The following is a 19792-nucleotide window of genomic DNA, read 5'->3' on the forward strand; positions in this document are numbered from 1 at the left end:
CAACCATTTACCATAAGCACATATATTTGGATACAGGGTAGTTTTAAGACAGGCTGGTGTCAAGTGCAGTTCTTCTGAGTTAGAAACCAAGACAGATGTGTTTAAAACATCAGCTTATATTTCAGCCTGGAAGAGACTCAAACAGTGGAAACATCTGATGCCAGAACGATCAGATATGCCATGAAAACTAATAAAGAAATAAAACACATTACAACTTGCTTCAGTTAGCTTGGAATAGTGATGAATTGAGTGTGAAGGAGGAGAGAAGGGAATGATATAATTTCTTCAGAGAAGAGAAGGAAAATATTGAAACCTTCTTTTCATGTCTGTGTCACCAATAAAATTGGGAGAGCGTTAGTGCCCAGCTGAAAAGCCATTTCAGAAGTACATGTACAACTGTTGGAAAACTGGAAGAGCCTAGAAGTTTTGATATTGGTTGTCTTAAGGAGACAACATAGGGGCTAAAAACATGCTCTCAAAGAGTCTGGGGACCTATCAAGAGAACTGGAGGTTTGATCTAGATAGAGTTTTGCACAAAGTCTAAGTAGAGCAAAGAGCAGTTTCTGCTGTGGACCAGTCAATCAAACGCTCTGCTCTTTGGAGAGGAAGTTTTGTTATGGGTCTCAAGTTTTGTGGTTAGTAGGAAGTTCTTGTTCATGACATGAATAACTGTCTGGGCTGCAAGGTCAGAGTTGGTGAGATTTTATTGCGGGTCCTAAATGAAGCAGCAAAAAAAAAAAAAAAAAGGAGAGGCTCGCATCTCCAGCTCATATTGAGCTTCTTGTCAACCAACACCCCCAGATCCTTCTCCTTGGAGCTGTTCCTAATCCATTCTCTTCCCAGCCTGTATTTGTACTAGGGATTGCCCTGACCCAGGTGCAGGACCTTGCACTTTGCCTCGTGGAACTATGAGGTTCACACAGGCCCAGTGTTTGAGTGCAACCATCTAGCCAATTCCTTATCCACTGAAGCAGTCCATCTGTCAGATCCACGTCTCTCCAATTTACAGTCAAGTGTGGGATGATTGATTGTTTTCAGTGGTGCTAGGATTACAATGAAATGTATCTAATCTAGAAGCCTAGGTAAGTATCGAGTAACCATAAATTCATAACAGATTTTGAAGTACATTGTAAAAATGACCATTTGTCCTTGATTTTACAGATACCAGTAAAAATGCAGATAGATACATTTTTGAAGAAATCAGATTTATTATAATTGTCATTCAAACATGAGTTGTTACGTTGCTAATGAACTGCACATAACAGAAACATATGTCAATTGCTTTGCTAGCAGAACTGCTGTAGTTTAATCCCATGGCTACATAGTCTGCAGCACCGTGAGGCTAATACAAAGGAAGGTCAGTTGTCTGCACAGCAGTACAGGAAAAGTAAAGTACTAAATGATGTTGGTTTTTGTTATCAATGTCTAGCAGTTCCTTTTATTTGGATGACATGAACAATATTCACTTACTCCATGGACAGCTCCTAAAATTTTTGTTGATGTACACAACCTATTTCTGTTAACTATTTACAGTTTTACTTAGCAAGTTTTCATATTCAATAATGTTTTGCAAAAATGGACCTTGCTTTAGGACTGTTCCTGGGATTCTATAGGTGATGATTCATTGTATGCTTTTTCATCTATGACTTTACAAAGAATGAAATCCTCCTGTTAGAATTTAAACAGTAAAAATGTATTGCTGCTATTAGTTGTATTGTTGAATATATTCATTTTTAATTAGCATGGGCTTTTATACAGCTTTATCTCATGGCCAAAACGTGAACTATGTTTTATGGCTGAAGTGTTTTTTCACAACCTTTTCACTTGAAACTAGATGTGTTGTCTAACTTAAAATATCATCAACCCTGCTCATTCCCTAGTATTTCTCTCAATTTACATAGAAGCAGAAATTTATGTATTGGAAGGCAGCACAGGTTTGGGAAATGTGTGCGTGTCCCACATGGTTTTCCTTTTGCAACTGCCCTAGAGTTGCAGCATGCAGAATTAAAAGAGCGGGTCAACATTTCAGCTGTTCTTAATGTGCAGAGAATAGCAAGATAGTATGGGCTTCTAACATACTTGCACCCTAGAAATAAAAGATGATAAATATTTTATTTCTAGATAAACACTATAAAATTAAAAAAAAATAAAAAAATTAAAAAAAATGTATGCTTGAGATACTAAAACAGTAGAAGCAATTCTAAAAAAGCAAGTTGCTGATGGTAAAAAGATTAATTAGAAGAATTGACCTGAATTTGGCAGTTGTAGAGAAATCCCAGAATGCACGTGACTTAAATCTCCCCTTTCTCTTGATCCTTAAAATGCTGTTGGCTACAGTTTTGTCACTGATAAAAACAACTGTTCTGTCAGTAGCTGCCGAGTAGGAAAGGCTCAATGGTTTCAGACTTGCAGCTTGCTAATGTACATAGAAATTTAAATATTGCTATTTAACATCGTGGTTTTAGTGGTTTTTGTTTTTGTTTTTTACCGTGACATCTTACTTATTGGCTCTTTTTTTTTTTTTTTTTTTTTTTTCTGGCATGTCCTTCTGCTAGCAAAGAATTTTTCTTATTCAATTTTATTTTTAAAGTGACTTCCAAATCTGCACTTTTATTAAGCTATTTTTTTAAACTCCACGTTTTTTTTCCCTGAGGAAATGTCATAATGTATCCCACTATAGGTATACATCCACCACACAAACTAAGGACTACATTGTTTTGAAACTGATGCCAGGAGGGGAACTGAGGTTTGTGAAGAAGTGAGTAGAGCAGTTACAGTGATTTGTTAGTCCTCTGTGTTTGTAACAGTGGGGTGGGAAATCACCCAACAAATCTTATTAGTTTTTTGAGATTGAACAGCAAACGTGCATGAATTTTGGAAACTTCTGTGAAGTGTTTAGGCTTTAATTTCTGAAATTCTCTGCTCAAAACTACAAAAGGAAAACAAAAGTGTTGAATCCTCTCTTCTATAGGACAGGGTAAAAAAACTTCCAGTTCAAACCGTTGTCGTGATCCAGCTCTTCTTTTTGTACGGCCATGTCATCCTCCTTACTGAAGAACATGAAGCTCAGATTTATGGTCAGAAAGCTGAATATCTGACCGAGAACAGGGGGGTTCTGATCTGTTGATTTCCACATGTTGGGATGCTGTGCTGTTGCATGTGTGCAAATAATGTCAGTCTTTGTGAGAACGTTGAATTAGATTTACAATTTTTTTTTTTCCTTCATCTTAATCTGAACTTTTTTTTTCTGTCTGTTAGAACTTCAGCTAGAAAGGTAAGAGTATACTTAGCACTTAATGGGTAATCTGCCTTACGTGACCTTTTACAGGGAAAGGTGATACCAAAATACAATTCTAGGTTCATCCCCATAATATAAAAGTTCCATCCACGCTCATCATTTGAACCTGTTTTCTTTCTGGCTCCATGTTAGGCATCAACAGAAAAAATCAACATGTGCTGGATGTTTTCAGAACCTTTTTTTATATATCTACAGATTCTGTGCTATACAAAGTATTTCCACTTCCTACCCCAAATCCTCAGCACCATGGTTCCTTCTGACTATAGCCAGCTGTTGAGAGAGGTCAGACCATTTCAAATGTAGGGGATATCTCAGACAATACTGCAGCGTACCTGCTGCTCCATGCTACCAGCTGACTGGTACCCATGTCCCACTGACTGTTAGGACTCATTCTGCATGACATTGATGGGATCCTGTACTACCTGCTTACAAAGGTAGCAATGTATAAAAGCTGTGAATATAGAACAGAATGTGACATTATATATATAACAGAATAATTCTGTGATTTTTTCCTCACATTATTTAACAATTTACAAACAATTTTTTACTAAGACAGTTTTTATTGCTCATTCAAGCATCCTGCTTATCACCTATAACAGGATCTACCTTCACACAAATGCAAGGAAAAAAGCTGTGTTTCTCTTCTATACTGGATAAACTTTTTTTTTTTTTTCCAGTAACTAGTTCTTACAAGATGCTGTTCATGACATCCATACACTTACACCCTTGTGTGCATGATTACACCGTGCACGTTGTTTGCTGGAATGATGAATGCGAATCGGGCTCAAGGGAACAGGATGCTCCAACTTGCACTTTTTTTTTGTACAAAGCAGAATCTGCCCCCCAACCAACCTTACCCCTCTCTTTTCAGATCCCGTAGGCGTGTGAGTAATATGGGGACAAAGTGATAATAGATTTCTCATGAAAAGAAATATAATATTGTACACTTGAAATAAGAATGCATAATAAATAGCTTGCAAATTAAAAGTCCTATGGATTTTAATATGAAACATTTCTGTTCTTGTCAGGAAACAAAAGTCCAAACAACTCCTAGCAGTTAATATTTTTAATATTTGCACCTTCTCTTAAAAGGAAATATTTCATATTTTTAAATCAGGTCAGCATTACTAGGCTGCAGCAGTGAAAGAGTATTGAGCACGTGTAACTTTGCTTGCTTTTACCTAGCACTTTGATTATTCACTTTTTCATCTGTGAAATCTTCTTGGTACTTCCTGGTTCACTGAAGATATGTCTCAGAATATGGCTTTACACTGGCATTTTTGTCGTGACCCATGTAATCTATAGTATTTCTGATTCTACAGAGCAAAAATCACTGAACCAGGAACATATAAGAATATGTGGAGATCGAGAAAAAGCTTTTATTAAAAGGAATTGATTTTAAAAACAAAAAGTCTTATTCTGACCTTGAACCGCAACATGGTTCCAGAAATGCCATTCTTCCCCCATGTGATTAGAGCGTCTGAATCTTCTTTCAATCGTGGGCCCTGTGCAGAGCCATTAATATGTTTGTTTTGTTAATTTACATAGAGAAAACATGAATGTTCATGTCTAGAAAGGCTGTACTGGAAAATTTGAAAGTTGTCTTGACAGGAAGATTATTTCAAAAATTAATGATCTGTTTGCACTCTAGTTAAGTACACGGGCATTTATTACCAGATCTTGTTTTCCACTGGGACCTGAGATGACTGCTTTTTGGCCTCTGCAGGGACATGACTATTTTTAAAGAGGTGGGAAATCAGTAGTATGGGGGACAAGAATGTGAATGTTGCTTGCTGAATAAGTTGTAGTCCAGTCATCTCAAGAACTGAGCCGGAGAGATTTGAATCCTAGTGAAGGATTTGAATTCCAAGTTGTACATGTCCCCAGATATTTATCTCTGAGAGCAAGCTTAAAAACACAGGGTTTATGGTAAAAAATGGGTCCTTTCTACATATTGAGGAAACGGCCAGATAGTTTTGGGAGATTTATAAAGAAACAAACCACATGGCGGTGACCTGTTATAAGTCATCTAAATGAACAGTGTTTTGTATATTCTTTTTGTTGCTATTTGCTTCTTAAGAGCATTGAAAGTGTATTTTTCACATTTAGAAATATTGTAAATGTACTTTATTTTTAACTGATGTCGTTCCAAGTATTTCAGCCTAACTCTATGTATGTGTAATACATCTTGTTTCTTCGCCTTTGAACGTGAGGGTAGTTTAAAGGTGTGTGTAGATCTGCATTTTTGGTTCCTAATACGGTTCTTCCCTGGTATTCAAAGTGTGAAGACGGGATTGCAATGCAGGGATAGGTGTGAAATAAATGTTTTGTAGTGTCTGACTTTAGCAAGGAAATGCCTTGTCATGTGGCAAGGTAGTCCAGAAAGTCCCTGAACCGTGACAGTCCTGGAATTAGTTGTATCACTACATAAATCCAAACTCTTCAATATTGATCATTTCAGATGAACGATTTAATAGATAACATCTAAAACAGTAATGAAAATGAGTCCTCCATACAATGTAAGCACTTACACAAACATGTATGGCATATGTAATACATATGACTGAACTTAACACTTGCACAAAATCAGCATGTCTGTCACTAACATGCAGTGCCCAAAGGAACAAAGTAGAGCTTCTTTTCCTCTTTCTTGCTGTCTTCTGTTCCTGTCTTGCTACCTTGCTATCCTATAATGATTCCTGATTTAGGATACAGATGTTATTAGTGCAAGTATTTTAATACCACTTGTCCTCTGTTTGATGCTTACCCAGGACTTTCTATCTAAACATGGCTTTTTAAGGCATTCAAGGGCATGTTTACCAGACATAAAACCTTTTTGTAAAAAAATGTCAGTAACTATTTACAACAAGTTTTAAACAGTTATTTTTCTAGGATATGTTCTTATAAGGACACATTTACATTTTCAGTCTTGTGCCTTCAGCCAGATTCTCACACTGTGGCTCAGGTTGTGCTGTTCTTTATTCTGCCAGTAGCACCACTGATGCCAGCAAAGCAGCTTATTGGTATGTTTATTGGTAGAAGAAATAACATCTTCATTTCGGAGAACCATTTTTGTGCTGCTCTTGGTTTTAAAAGGAAAAGTTTTTTGCCAAGATGTGGCAAAATGAGCTTGGTCTGAGTGGCTGCCACTGCTGTGCACCGATTAAGAGGAGGCAGGGTGACCTCTATAAAAAGTGAGCTTTGGAATCTCTGAGCACTTTGTGCAGCCCATTATTAGCTGGTGATGGCAGAGATGCATCATTGCTTTGCTTTACGTCTTAGGAAAGATATGGTTCTGTTTGTATCTGTATCCTGCCTATAAAACTTCATCAGAGTCATTGGGAGATCTTTTGGGATAAGGTACTTTTTTAATTATAATACTCTATTGTTTTGGCCAATATGTTTATAAATTAGGTTAGAAGTAAACAAAACAAAAATTAGAAGGTTAGGCGCCCTTCTATAATGATGGATAAATTGAAGTCCTAGCAAACAAAAGCAATGATTCATGAATGTAGGAAAAGTCAGGTCCCAGTAATCTAGATTCCTAGTACTGTTTCTCCCCATTTTGTTATTTTTATTCTAATTCATTCTAATTGCATGGACATTCCTAGCTGTGTAAATGTTGTTGGTTTTAATCTTATTTTAAGATGAATGTGATATCTGATATTAGAGCTGATAGAGCTAATGTGTTTGTAGTTACATTTCAGTGAATGAACTGAAATTTAAGATCACTGGCATCTTGTGTCTCTCCTAAAATGAAAAAGTATCCGCTACTCAAGTGTCATTAAAGGATAGCTAATAAATGTAATTCAGCCAATATAAAATGATTCTCCCATGTAGTTTGTGTTTCTTGTTTATAAAATGAATATTTAGCAACTTTTTTTGCTCTCTTGAAATCAGTGGTATTTACACATCAGAAAGGACACCCCAATATTGTTTTGAGACTGTGCCACAATTTTTATTTATTCTGTTTGAGTCTAGCCCTTACGAAAGCATATTTTTGACCTTTAAAGGCATTCATGTTATTTTTGACATTGTTTTTCAGACCTAAGCGAACAGTTTCTACTGCAATGGAAGTGTCACCACAACTTCTTGTGCTGTCAAAACAACTTAACTTTTATTCACTTAAACAGCATGAATCTTGAAAGTTGTGAATTTTAATGGTCAAGAATGTTATTCTATTTAACCTTCGTTTTTTCTTAAGCCTTTCCTAACAGCATTCTTTACCAAACTCTGACAGTCATTCATATGGTGAGTAGTGGTAAATTTCCATGACCATAATAAAAGAAAATGGTATAGGCAAAACACACCTCAAATTCTTGTCTTAGAGGAGTACAATATACTTTTATATAAAAGTCTGAACACAAACAAAAAACCACCAGCAAAAACAAACAAACAAACAAAACAAAATATTTGGGATGTTACTCACACTTCTAGAAAAATCTTTTTATTTACATGTTGTTATTGATGCCCAGTGGTATACTTAGAGGTATTGCTCAATGTTCAAAAGATCTTTATTTGATTTCATTTTAATGAAAAAAATCCAGTAAAAAAAATATCTAATGTGTTAGAAATATCTCTTGAGATTCTGCAGTGTTGTTCATAGACTATGATTTTCATATAACTTTTAAAACAGGAATTACTCTGGCTTTAAACACATTCTTTGCCTGAGTTAGGCAAATGTTTTGTTGTATTACCTTGGGAGAGGGACTGTTTTTGGAACATTTCAATGCAGTGGACAGTGCATGCAAGGTGACTGCCTTTGTTTTCATTAAAGATCCTATTTAAAGAATCAGCACTCCTTGATCAGACCTGGTGGATTTCCTGGAAGACAGGAGAAAGAATTTCCTGGAATAATTACATATTTTCCCCAGAGTGAAGCAGACTTCTTAAGTCTCATTTGCCACTTCACATTCCTTTGCCTACTTTCCCCTAGCATGTTTTATTTTTTTAAAAAACAATAAATACATAAAAAGGTTTGGAGAACATGTAACTACTTGTATCAAGGCTGGCTAATGAAGTTACGACGCATTAAGGGTACAAGTTGCTTGTGGTTTGTTTGATAGTTGTTTTTTATCATATCACATGCTGTCATTTGGAGGGAAAAGGCCAAACTTTGCGAAGCAGTGTGATGCAAGTAGCCCATTGGTACTAATAAAGCAAATAGCATTATGTGTTCTTCTCTGATGCAATTTGTATTTTGATTTCAAAAACAAATTCTGTTGTTCACTTCTCAGTTGTTAGTAAGTACGGTTCCAATATAGGTACGTGCCATGCAACATCACGCGGGTTAAGATAAATTACCTTTGCGATATCTTTCTATTCTCATGTATTTCTCCTCTTGAGACCTTTTCTCCAGAAGAGATCCTAGTATATAAATTGCATGCTCTGTGATACTGACTGACGTGGTAGGGTTGACAGGTGCCACAAAGTAAGTTGAGACTTCAGCTTGTCATAAGCTGGCTGCGGATGTTAGGATCAACAGCTCCACACTCCTCCACCTTCTCATCCACATTCAGCCTTTCTATTCCACCTTCCTCCAGCTCCATCACATCACACAAGTTGTAAATTGAGTGCATTCCTCGCTTATATTATTTTAAGCGATCCTATCCTCTCCCCATCGGCTGGAGATTTCCGTCCCCTCGGTTAGAGTCATACCACAAGGATGATTATTCAGCGTTTGTCTGAGCTGAGAGGTCAGAAACCTCCAGGAAGAGGTTGCAATCGTGAGCTGGGGCTGGGAACCTCCTGAAGCAGATTTGGCCTGACCCATACAGTTTGGATTTTAGCTAGCTTATCTGTTCCTGGAGGCTTCTGCAATATCAGCCATCTGTGTGGCCCCTCTTTACCTCAGGGAACATGCGGTGGGCTGGGCACTTGGTGTGCTTTTCATTACCTTGCTTTTATCCTCAGACCAATTACCATTTGTGCTCAAGGTACAATTTTAGCAGCCCTACCAGAAGCCCTGCTCTCTTCCCTCATTTCTAAGCAGCCTTTGGGCCAGAAACGGCTTGTCCTTCCCAAAGCCAGTCAATACTCTCTTCCTGCACATTCTTTCCCATTCTTTCTACCAAATTCTCAGTTTTTTTCTTTTCCTCATTTGTACTTTAGAGTTGATCTGGTCACACCATGCTCCTAATTGCTCCTAATCCTAGGTTTATACACCAGCCCACTGCATACTCTTGTCCCCCAGGGTCATGCCCCATAGCTCTCGAGTCTTCCACTTGCATTGAAAAATAAGTCCCAAGGCTGTGAATTGTCCTTGCCCATCAAGAGCAAGTTGTCCTTCCCCTGGGAGAGCTGCTGCAGATGCAGCCTCCAACTGCTTTGCGTTGCAGTTTGGTGCAGGCAAGCACACTTCCGTACCACAAATAAAAATACCTCTGCTTGAAAGAATGCCCTAATAAAAGGTTGCAAGGTGATTTTTTCTGCTGATAACTAAAAAAAGGTAATAACTGATTTTCCAGAATCTGCATCTTTAAGGAAAAGGAACTCTAATGTACAAGTTGGTTAGACTCCAGGCACAAGAGGAAATGGGTTATAGCAGTTGTGACTGTGCGGAGCAGATGTTTTGGTTGGACTGGCTATCAAGCATCTGACTCATAATAAATTGTCAGTTCCAGTAAATTCCCAGTTTTCAATTACAGTAGGTAGGATATGAGAAAACAATGCCATTTAGATGTTGTACTTGGTGTTTTTGATAATAATTTTCATACACGACTCATATGAACTTTATGAAAAGATGAAGGATTTTGCAGAGGGAGCAGCTGTAAACAAAGAAGCCTGCTTTTGAATGTGAACTCATTTTGATATGAATGAAAGTGGTTCTTTAGACAGGGCTGGTACAATTAGAAATAGGATTTAAAAGTTTTATTTTCAAGTCTGGTGATACCTGAAGTCTTTTCCTCAAGTTTCTGGAAGAAAAAAGAACTAAAGTTCTTATAACTTCTGTTTTCATTTGCTCTGTATCTGTATTTTCACATGGCCTTTTGTCCTGCAGTGCCAACATTTATGTTTAATGAACATTTCACCTGCACTGGCTGAGTAGTGAAAGGGTAAATTAGAATGAAATACCATGACTTTTCTCTTTACATTTGTCTTTGTTAAAAGTACTATTTATTGTTGTAAGTTGTTGCTAACGGTTCTCTGCAATAGCCAAAATAAATAAATAAATAAATAAAAATAACAAAACATGAGTTGAAAGTCTTTTTTTATTGTTGTTATTATTTGATCCCTTACCCACAGTGCTTTACTACTTTTTTGCAGTTACTTTTGCAGGAACTTTTAGTTAAAAAAAATCAACCTACACCGTGCAAATATTGTGTAAACATAGGAAAACACTTGCAGTTCTTGAAACAGAAAAGTATTTATTTTTGATGTTAAATGGTGCATCAGGTTTTTTTCCTCTTTGATTTGAATAGGTCTCTTCTGAAATGAGGAAAAGATTATTTTGGACTACCTAGTAAAACGGGATACCAAGATGGCAGAAAGACACTGTGAAAATCAATGTTGGATCTTTTATATTGTAGTGGGCTAGATTTATTTTTTTTTTGCTGGTAATCATGGGACTGTTGTGGAAAATCTAATAGGTGTGCAATTATCACATGCTTAGCTAATGATCTCAGATATATTTTTTAGCAACATTCAATTTTTAAACCTCAAAATTCCTGTGGCCCAGGATGTATGCTGCATTCTGTGAAAGTTCAATTTAATAATGCCTTCTGTAAAGTCTTGTGTGGAAAAAGATGTATGAGTAAGAACTGGTACTGTAACATGGCAGTTCTTGTGTTGAATGCTAATTTTTATATGACATTGCCATTCTTCATTTTTATAAAATCATTTTTTCTTTAAAAATGTAAAATTAGTTGTTTTGATAAAAATCTTTTAACAGTAACTGTTGTGGGTTAAATGCAATTTATGAAAATGAATAGAGCTACTTTAATATTAAAAACATATTGTGATGTGAGTTCAACAGCCTCTTTTTTCGTAAAAGGGATTAGTCTTGAAGAAGCAATTGAATGTCACTATTTCTTTTGAAGCTAACTGAAAAATAAAACAGGGGCAATCTTGCTTTGCTGCTTTATTGAAACGTTGCCTATTTCTTGAGAGAAATCAGCATGCAGAGATGGGAAAGGGGAGACTCTGCCTGGTTGGAATTTGATGATGTGTGAAAACAGCCTTTGCCTTTGGACTCTTTGGTGTGAGGGAAGGATATCAGCCCCTGTTCTGGGGCAATGTCATTGCCTACTGATACAAAGATGCATCATCTCGCCTAGCGTTAGCAGGTTTGTAGAGATGACCAGAAGAGATAATGCTGAAGGAGTTAAGCTGTGACTGGCACAGACAACATCAAAAAGGCCTATTAATTTAAAAGGCTTTCCATAGTTTATCTGTGGGACATGTGTTTTCAATTTACTTCTGTAAATGGAAGTTGTAACAGACATACTAAGGTTGAATGCAGTTCTACCGAGCCGATCCTTGCATAAATAAAAGGAACAAAGTCTTAAAGTGATAATCTCTATCGTAGCAAATACAAAGGGATTTCATTGTAAATCTGTGGCCATCTCAGAAACCAGGTCAAGCAACTTCATGGTGTTACTGCATTGCATCCTTTTAAAACCTATAGGAACACTTACTGGTTTTGTGTCACCCTTTTTTTAAGCTACAATTTTAACTTTTCAGGTTTGTGGGCCAAAAATATACATTGACGTGAAAAGTGGCACTTAGAGAAGAATGCTAATTTCTTTATTTAGATGGGACAGTAGCTATATGAATGTAGTGCAGTGCTGTGCTGGCAACAGTAGTTTTATTTTGTGTATTGCTTTTGTAAATGAAAAATACTACACCTCAATTTATTGCTGATAATGCACACATTAGCTTGTTGCAGCTTAACACGCAAAAATGTCATGTTTATTTATGTATCTTTTATTTTTCTGGAATGAGTCTCCATATTAAAGTAGCCATTAGTGAGTGCAGGAATAGAGTGTAATGATGGTGTATAGGGTAATGGATGCTGTAGTGGTGTTGACCTGATTTTGTTTGTTTCCTCATTTTGATTCTCTTTGATCAGGAGGCACCTGAGCGGTATTCTAGAAACTGGTCATGTGCATGATAGTAAAGTGGATGTGCACATCAACTTAAGCGTTAACACTAAATGCAAGATTAAGTACATTTGGGTTTGTCCATATAGTTTGGCAAAAGCATGTAATGTAGGTTCTCTTCTGTAAAAACATAAAAACAAGGTATTAAAAAACAAACAACAACAAAAAAAAAACAAACACATAGAAACAAAGGAAAGTGGTCTTGACAGAGCTGTATGCATACGCAGGTGAACGTAGTATGCATATTTGTCATCTCTTGAAGAATGCCCCTTATAGTAAAATATTTTTAATCATTAGCATTACTGTATAATATGTCTTAATAGTTCTTTTCATTTGATTGACAATTAGCAAATTAATCAGAAAAAGGCCAATTAATGCCATAGCCAGCTTCAGGAGTGAAAGCTGTTCCTTATTGAAAAAAATTCCTTAACGATGAAAATGCATGAAACACCAGGGAAATGACTAGGGAGGAGTTGCACTGTTTGGGTGGTGGTTGTTTCACTTTCTGAAAAAACCCTTCTCATCTGTGGGGGTTCTTCTGCTGTAGGCTGCTGGAAGCACAATGCTGAAAGGAGCAATGTAGGCTGCGAGGTCCTGTCCATTGCTTGTGCAGGCATCGTGTCGCGTAGTCCCATCCATAACCTGATCATGCCTCAAGAGGAATGCAGTTAATTCTCATCCTCACTACTCATGTGGAGCATTACCCTGCAACTCCAGTTTAAAAGCATGTTTTCCTTCCCAGCCTAAGTGCGCCTGTGACCATTTTATAGGAGTACAGTCTTCCTTCAGCTGTCAGAAGTGAGCAGCACACCAAGGCAGAATTTAAGAAAACACTGTCAGCTCTGTCTCATTTTTCATGCAAGACAATTAGGCTTTTTTAAGACCCATTCTTCCCTGCAGCTTATCACTAAGTTTCTTGGCATGTTGTGTTCTGCACGTAACAGCTAAGACGCAGCTAGTCTCTCTGGACGTTAACAGTTTCAGTCCTGCCAAAGCTTCAAATGGCACAAGATCATCTTCCTGAAACCACTCAGCAGCTGCTTTTTTCCCCCAGATAGGGCAGGGTCTCCAAACAATGTTTAAGTGGTTTGCATGTTCCTTCCTCCCAGCTGTGTGTGTGACAGACCAGACCAGGGCACTCTGCACCACCGTGATCCTGCTCCGAGTGCAGATCTGTTGGGTTATCTGTTTCCTCTCATAGTTTTCCAGAACGGATAAAAACAAATGCATCTTGGCAAGTCGCTGTGTGCATATGCACAAACGTGTTAAAGGACTTCTGTTTCTGAGCAGCAAGTGGCACAGTATTTACTACCTGTTGCACGTGAAGGCAATGGTACTGCCAACTCATGGCCCTAACCAGAGGTCAGGAGCTCAAATGTTGAGCAGAAATTCACTTGTTTGTACTGTCTGTGACTCATGAATCAGAGAAATGTCAGGTCTTAACAAGACTTCTTTTTACGGTAGTTTTTACGGTGTGCGTAGCCTTCTGAAAGTAATGCAGGGATCTAATTTGTGGGAAACTCAGGGACGATGACTTTTAGATATAAATTTCAAAAAACTTCTTTGTCTACAACAGAAATAGGAGTTGAGTACAGCAGAAATTTTGTACCATATACTTTGAAAAATAACAAATACAAAATCTGTGGTTGTAATTCAATGCTACTATAACGTAAAAAAATAAATCCTTGGCATTTATGTCTGTTGTTAGCATTTAACTGAGAATTGTTAAAAATGAAGTCTGCATCTTTACTGAAATATGTATTTCAGCCAAAGAGGAGCTACATTAGTATACACTTGCTAACACACTAATTGTATTTTTATGCCTGAAATTAAGCACTACAGAATGTCTTCAAAGTACTAATACATGAAGAATATTAATTTTCACCCTATTTTTTGGTGGTCGCTGTTTAGATTCCCCACTTAAGCATCTCTTAAATTGGTATTTAACATTTTTAGTTTTTGTCTGCAAGTTTGTAAGTACTTAGTTTTTAATGTGTTGCTTTATTATTTTTAATGTACAGGATGTGAATGAAGATCCTGGAGAAGATGTTGCACTTCTCTCTGTTAGTTTTGAGGATGCAGAAGCTACTCAGGTTTTTCCTAAGCTGTATCTCTCCCCACGTATTGAACAGTAAGTGAAACAGTTTGTTCTGCAGTGTTCTTTCAACTTCATCTTTGAACCCTTCATGTTTTTCTTCATTTATGTAAAAAATGTTGGCTAGGTGATAAGGTCATATTGCTTTAAATTGCTTAAAGTCATAATGATTACTGCAAGCGTGTGTGTGGTGGAGGAATGACAGATCTTCTTTCTGTTAGTTCTGTATCTGTGGCTGGATCACATATGGATGAAGAAACGTCATCATTGGCCACATGTAGTACCATATTAATCCATGAAAAGTATGTTGTGTTTTCCTGCAGCAGTGTATTTTTGAGTGTGTCCTACATTACAGCACACAGATACTTTTTTTTTTTTTTTTTTTTATTGTGGGGCAATATTTACTTATTTTTTCTTTTGGCGATGGTGTATACATACGCGTATAGGTAAGTTCTCTGTATATACATAGCACTTCTAAATATAGAGTTGTGGAAGCTGAAGGGCTTTATTAACTGTGTTTTAGGAATTTGCAGCTTTACTACTTTATTTTTTCCAGAGAAATATCTAAATACTTAATTTTAAGGTTGTTGGACAATGCACTTGGCAAACATGATTGCTGAGGAGCTCCTGAAAAGGAAGGGTGAGGATCAGAAATGAGTCTGTTTTCATTAAACTGCTTTTCTCTTGCTTTTGGAAGTAAGAATGTCTTAATGCTCGTCCTTCTCTTTCGTATTTCAGTTTCATAGTGTCTGTTTCAAAAAAAGTAAAAATGTAAGGCTTTTCAACTATTCAGTAGTCAAGCTAATCTAGCACTGTTTCAGTGATGCTTTGTTTTTCTGGTTGGTACCGCAATGACTTTCTTTTGAACTGGTCATAACACTTCTGGGTAGGGAGCAGATAGGAAATGCTGTCTGACACAGTTTAGTACAAGTTAGTGATAAACTTAGTGTGTGTGAAGGGACGTGGTATGTTGACATTTTACTCAACAGAGTATTGGTCTGGATAATCTGGTGGATGCCGTTTAAAAAACAAAGATCAAGATTTGATTAAGATAAAAGCAGAAGACTTCCCTGTTTTTTTATTTAAGAAAATGCAGGTTGCACACGCACATGCAAAGGTACACACACATGAATAATGTATTTAGCAGCTTTTAGTTTTTCATAGTTTATCAGTTCACTTTTATCAACGTTAGTTGAGGGCATAATTCTAGTCAAACGTGTAATTATCCGTCCGTGTTCCCAAGGATTCTTCTGCTCAGCTACTGTTAAAAGCAAAGGGGCTGTCATTAGTTTCCATTGTATTTTTAGCTGTAGTCACATGTTGACTCTTAAGTGTATTGCAGGCCACCCAGGTATATGTAGGTGACCCATGTGCTAATGAATGCATTGCTGATTCTCTCATTTTTCAAGTGTCTTTAGAAAGATGTTAACCTCTTGAGTAGCAAAGCAGAGTAGCAATACAAAAAGCACACTTTGCTTTCCTAAAAATATTGCATTTTCTTTCAGTGCCATAAAAAATACTTGATTTTAAACATGTGATGTACAGCAATAAAACATAAGGGTATTTGGATGGTGTTAGTGCATACCTATACATGTCTGATGACATAGTAACTGCTTTGTCTTTTATAGCTTATGTAGTCATTTTAAAATCATACCGGTAAAACCTAAGTTCCATGACATACCTCTTCACGTTATCTCTTTATCAACCTTGAGATACTTCACTTAGAAAGCATAGCTCTACCTACCTCAGTCTGTCCTTGTGGATTTGTAAAGTATTCATCATGGTATCTAGATACCCATAGTACCCAAGAGTTGAGAGGGAGAGAGATGGATTGCTTATGGTTCGGGTTCACTGTGTTACTTTTTGGAGTAACCTAACACAGAGTTAACTTAGGTTTTTGTTGTTTAATGGCATAATGTCTCTTGTTTTCAATGCAAGTTGGTTTACTCTGTTGTGAGCTGCTGCGCCTTCCTTTACTCTTCTGGCTATGTTTTGTGCCATGAGAAAATGTATAGGTATGTTTTCAGCGTTTGCTTGATTGAGCTATAATAACAAAGATGTATTTGTCTTTTGTTCTTTCCCAAAACCAATCTCTGTTCTGTTTAGCAGAGGCTGACAGTCTAGATATTTAACTTTCCAGTGTTTGGGAACTAAAGCAACAATGCGTACTTCTTTATACTTTTTGCCAAAAGTACAAAAAGCCTCAACAAGCCCTGAGGATTAGTTTTAATGACTTGAGGCCATGACATGTTACATTTGAATTGTGTTCTGCTTATAAAAGTTCTTTCCTGCTGCTAACAATAATTGCATCTACAAGCGCCATGTAAGCAAGTTACTGGTGTATTTTTTTTATGCAGCAGATTTTGAGGTGGAGTAAGTAGTAGTTGACAGTTGTCTACATAACATTCCCAAGCGTTCAATAAGGCAGGAAAAAAATAAAATTCCCACAATTATTTTGTTAATAATGACTCTCTTCACCTTATGAAGAACAAGCAATCGGGAATGGCTTTGTCCTGATGTATGAAAAAGGCATTTTCAGATATAAATGCTTCGGCTTTAGAGAGAAATAAGAGTAAAGGGTCTGTTTGTGTAATGTGAGTTATCTCCAGCTTTCCCAAGAGCTTTCGTTGCTTTTGTGTTCTGCCATATAAACATGTGTTCCCACATAGCATTTTCTAAAAATGATACTTACCCACAGATCTTGTCAGCGAATTTGAGTCCTAGCAATGTGAATATAGTATTTTTGCTTTGAAGTGCTATTGTGAAGTGCTATTTTTAGGTGGATGGTAAATATAATACTGGTAAGACTGACTGTTCTTTGTCAGACTCTCAAAGAGATCTGCTAAATCAGGGAAATTCAGGGAAATGCCCATTTTTTATGGTTTGGGGCTAAGATGCTAGGCTTAGAAAAGGTCATCTATTAGTAAGAGGTAGCAATGCAGTGAAAAAGTATTGTTGCATTTTCGGGTCCTTATCAGTGTTCAGTTGACTTCTGTGATGCAGTGTGTGTCTGTAAGAGAATAAAGTCCAGATCTTACAGTTAAAAACAAACAAAAGGACCACCTCAAAACCAGCTCTCAGGGATGGGAAGCATGTTGGTTTATAAAAATCTCAACAATAGCTGATCATAACTGTGCACAGTTTAATTCTTTCATTAAAACTTTTAAATTCAAAACCATTCTTTTAGTTACCAGTTGTTTAAAACACATTAACAGCAATTTCTTGTTAATGATTCCAAATTAAGGGAAGATTTACAGAATCTTTCATTTTATAATTTTCTTTAAGAATTCTTACTCTTTATTTGCACTGTATCAGCAAACGGGTACAGTGCCACTAACAGTTGCTTTTAATTTCATAAATCAGATTAAGTTAAAATGGAACGAGGGGTATTTATGATACGTTTTGTTAAATCCTCCCAGCACAACTGTACCATCATAAAAACAAGTTTCTGCACACTTCTGGAGGAAATGGTGAGCTGGGAAACCCCACAGACGGGCCACCCAACTTGAGCGGATGGTGCTTGTCAGCATCCCCGAGTGTGTGTCCCCAGCCAGTCCTCCTCCTCCTCCCTCCTCAGGGAGCAGAAGCACTCGCAGGATGCTGTTCATCCCCAGCTCTCAGCTGCTGTGCTTTGGGAAGAAGGTTGGAGCTGAGCAGTGTCAATACCAGAGGCCCCTCACATGCCTCCTCTTGGCCTCTCTTCCTCCTGCTAGGTAGGCACAGGAGTATACCGAGTCTTCCTCTGCACCATGAGGAACTGCTGGGCTATTTGCACGTTATGCCTCTGCCATACTTCTATACATTTGTCATAAAGTCTCTAAACCTCTCAGTAGTAAGAATCATTCAAAATCATCTTTCTCTGTGAAAGCATACTAGAGACTCATATGGGAAGGAAATTTATGATTAAAAAAATATCTGTCATATCTTTGTTTTCCATTTGCTAAAAGTCACCAGACTCTAAATCAAAGGAATCATTAAGAGATCAAACAGCTAATTTCTATATTAATGCTTAAAATGTTTGTCAGTGTACTACACATTAAAGGGGATTGCAGGGGTTCTTATTTGATAAAAATCAAATTTATTGATTTTTGTTATGTCTTTTTTCTTTGTGTTATGTCTTTTTTCTTCATGATTAGTCCGTATTTAAAAAACTAAAATAAAAATGGGTTTGTCTGGGTTCACGTTTTAAGAAAAAAAAGAAAGCAGAGTAGAAGCAGTGTTGCTCAGTGAATTCTGTGTTCCCTGGATTCACAGAAATAATCCCGTAATAAACACTGTTGTCCTGGAGGGCTTTTCTCTGATAAATACACGGACGTGAATATGCTAAGAAAACCAGCTGTCAGGAGAACTTGTTTTGCTTTAATGGATCAGGCTCCATGCTTTAGGGGCTGAAATGGTCATTTTTTACTAGTCTGGGAGCCGTGCCAGAGGCTTCTTCGTGACTGAGGCTGGAATTCAAAGTTTGGTGACTGCGCTTAACCTTCTCATACGGACGGGGAAAAATAACAAGAACCTAGTATGAACTCTTCGACTTTGAACATTTCTGCCTGTTTTTCCCTGATGAAAAATAAAAAAAAATGAAGAGAAAATTAAGCATGTGCATTTGCTTTAAAATGTTTCCCAGCTCTTAGCTATCCTTTCTACTGTGGATGCTGGGGGATGGAGGAGGAAGGGCATGTGGTGGGCTCCACTTACGGTGCTGCCCAGGGCTGCCCCTCGCTGCTTTGGAGATGCAGGGCTACTGCGAAGGGCTTCTCCTCCAACGCCGGTGTGCCTTGCCTTACTATGGGTGAGTGCACGTCGCTGGCTGAAGCCTACTGTTTTAAAACATGTAGGAACTCACAGTCTCTAAATGATTGGTTGTGTCGTTTTTATCTGTCTGTAGAAGACAGAAGCGAGATCTTCTGTTTGGCATGTTAAAATGTTTGCTCATCCAAGTTCATGATTTCTATAGAATTGGTAGCAGACAGCCAAGGCAGTCAGCTCATGACTTCTTCAAATCCCAGAGCATCTTTGCAAATAGAGGAGGCCAGAATGACTGTTGCCTTTGCAGGGCTTCATCTTCCATTAAGCCTAGCTTTGTTGTGCCTCTCCATGTAACGGCTGACCAGCGAAACAGTAAGATCTCCTGCCAGCTACTTTGCCATCATCCAAATCTTCTTTAACTGTAGCCAGTACAGCAACTTGATTTCTAGCCTAGCTCTGCTTTGCACCTCCTCCTGTGTCCTAAAAATCCTTCTGTTTTGCTGCAGCCTCCCCTTGATGGCCCGTTGACATTTCAGAAGAGATCAGGGTAGA

General features: G+C 37.5%; 1 protein-coding gene across 2 annotated transcripts in view; it reads left to right on the forward strand.

Moving 5' to 3' along the window:
- Nucleotides 1-19792, forward strand: part of BABAM2 (BRISC and BRCA1 A complex member 2) — a 166785-nt gene that overhangs the window by 70163 nt on the left and 76830 nt on the right. For both annotated transcript variants that reach the window (XM_084283295.1, XM_084283296.1), the window contains exon 7: nucleotides 14421-14530. In XM_084283295.1, coding sequence (XP_084139421.1) covers nucleotides 14421-14530 — 110 coding nt within the window. The remainder of the gene's footprint in view (nucleotides 1-14420; nucleotides 14531-19792) is intronic.

This window comes from Netta rufina (assembly GCF_964035555.1).
Source record: "Netta rufina genome assembly, chromosome: 3".
Lineage (NCBI taxonomy): Eukaryota > Metazoa > Chordata > Aves > Anseriformes > Anatidae > Netta > Netta rufina.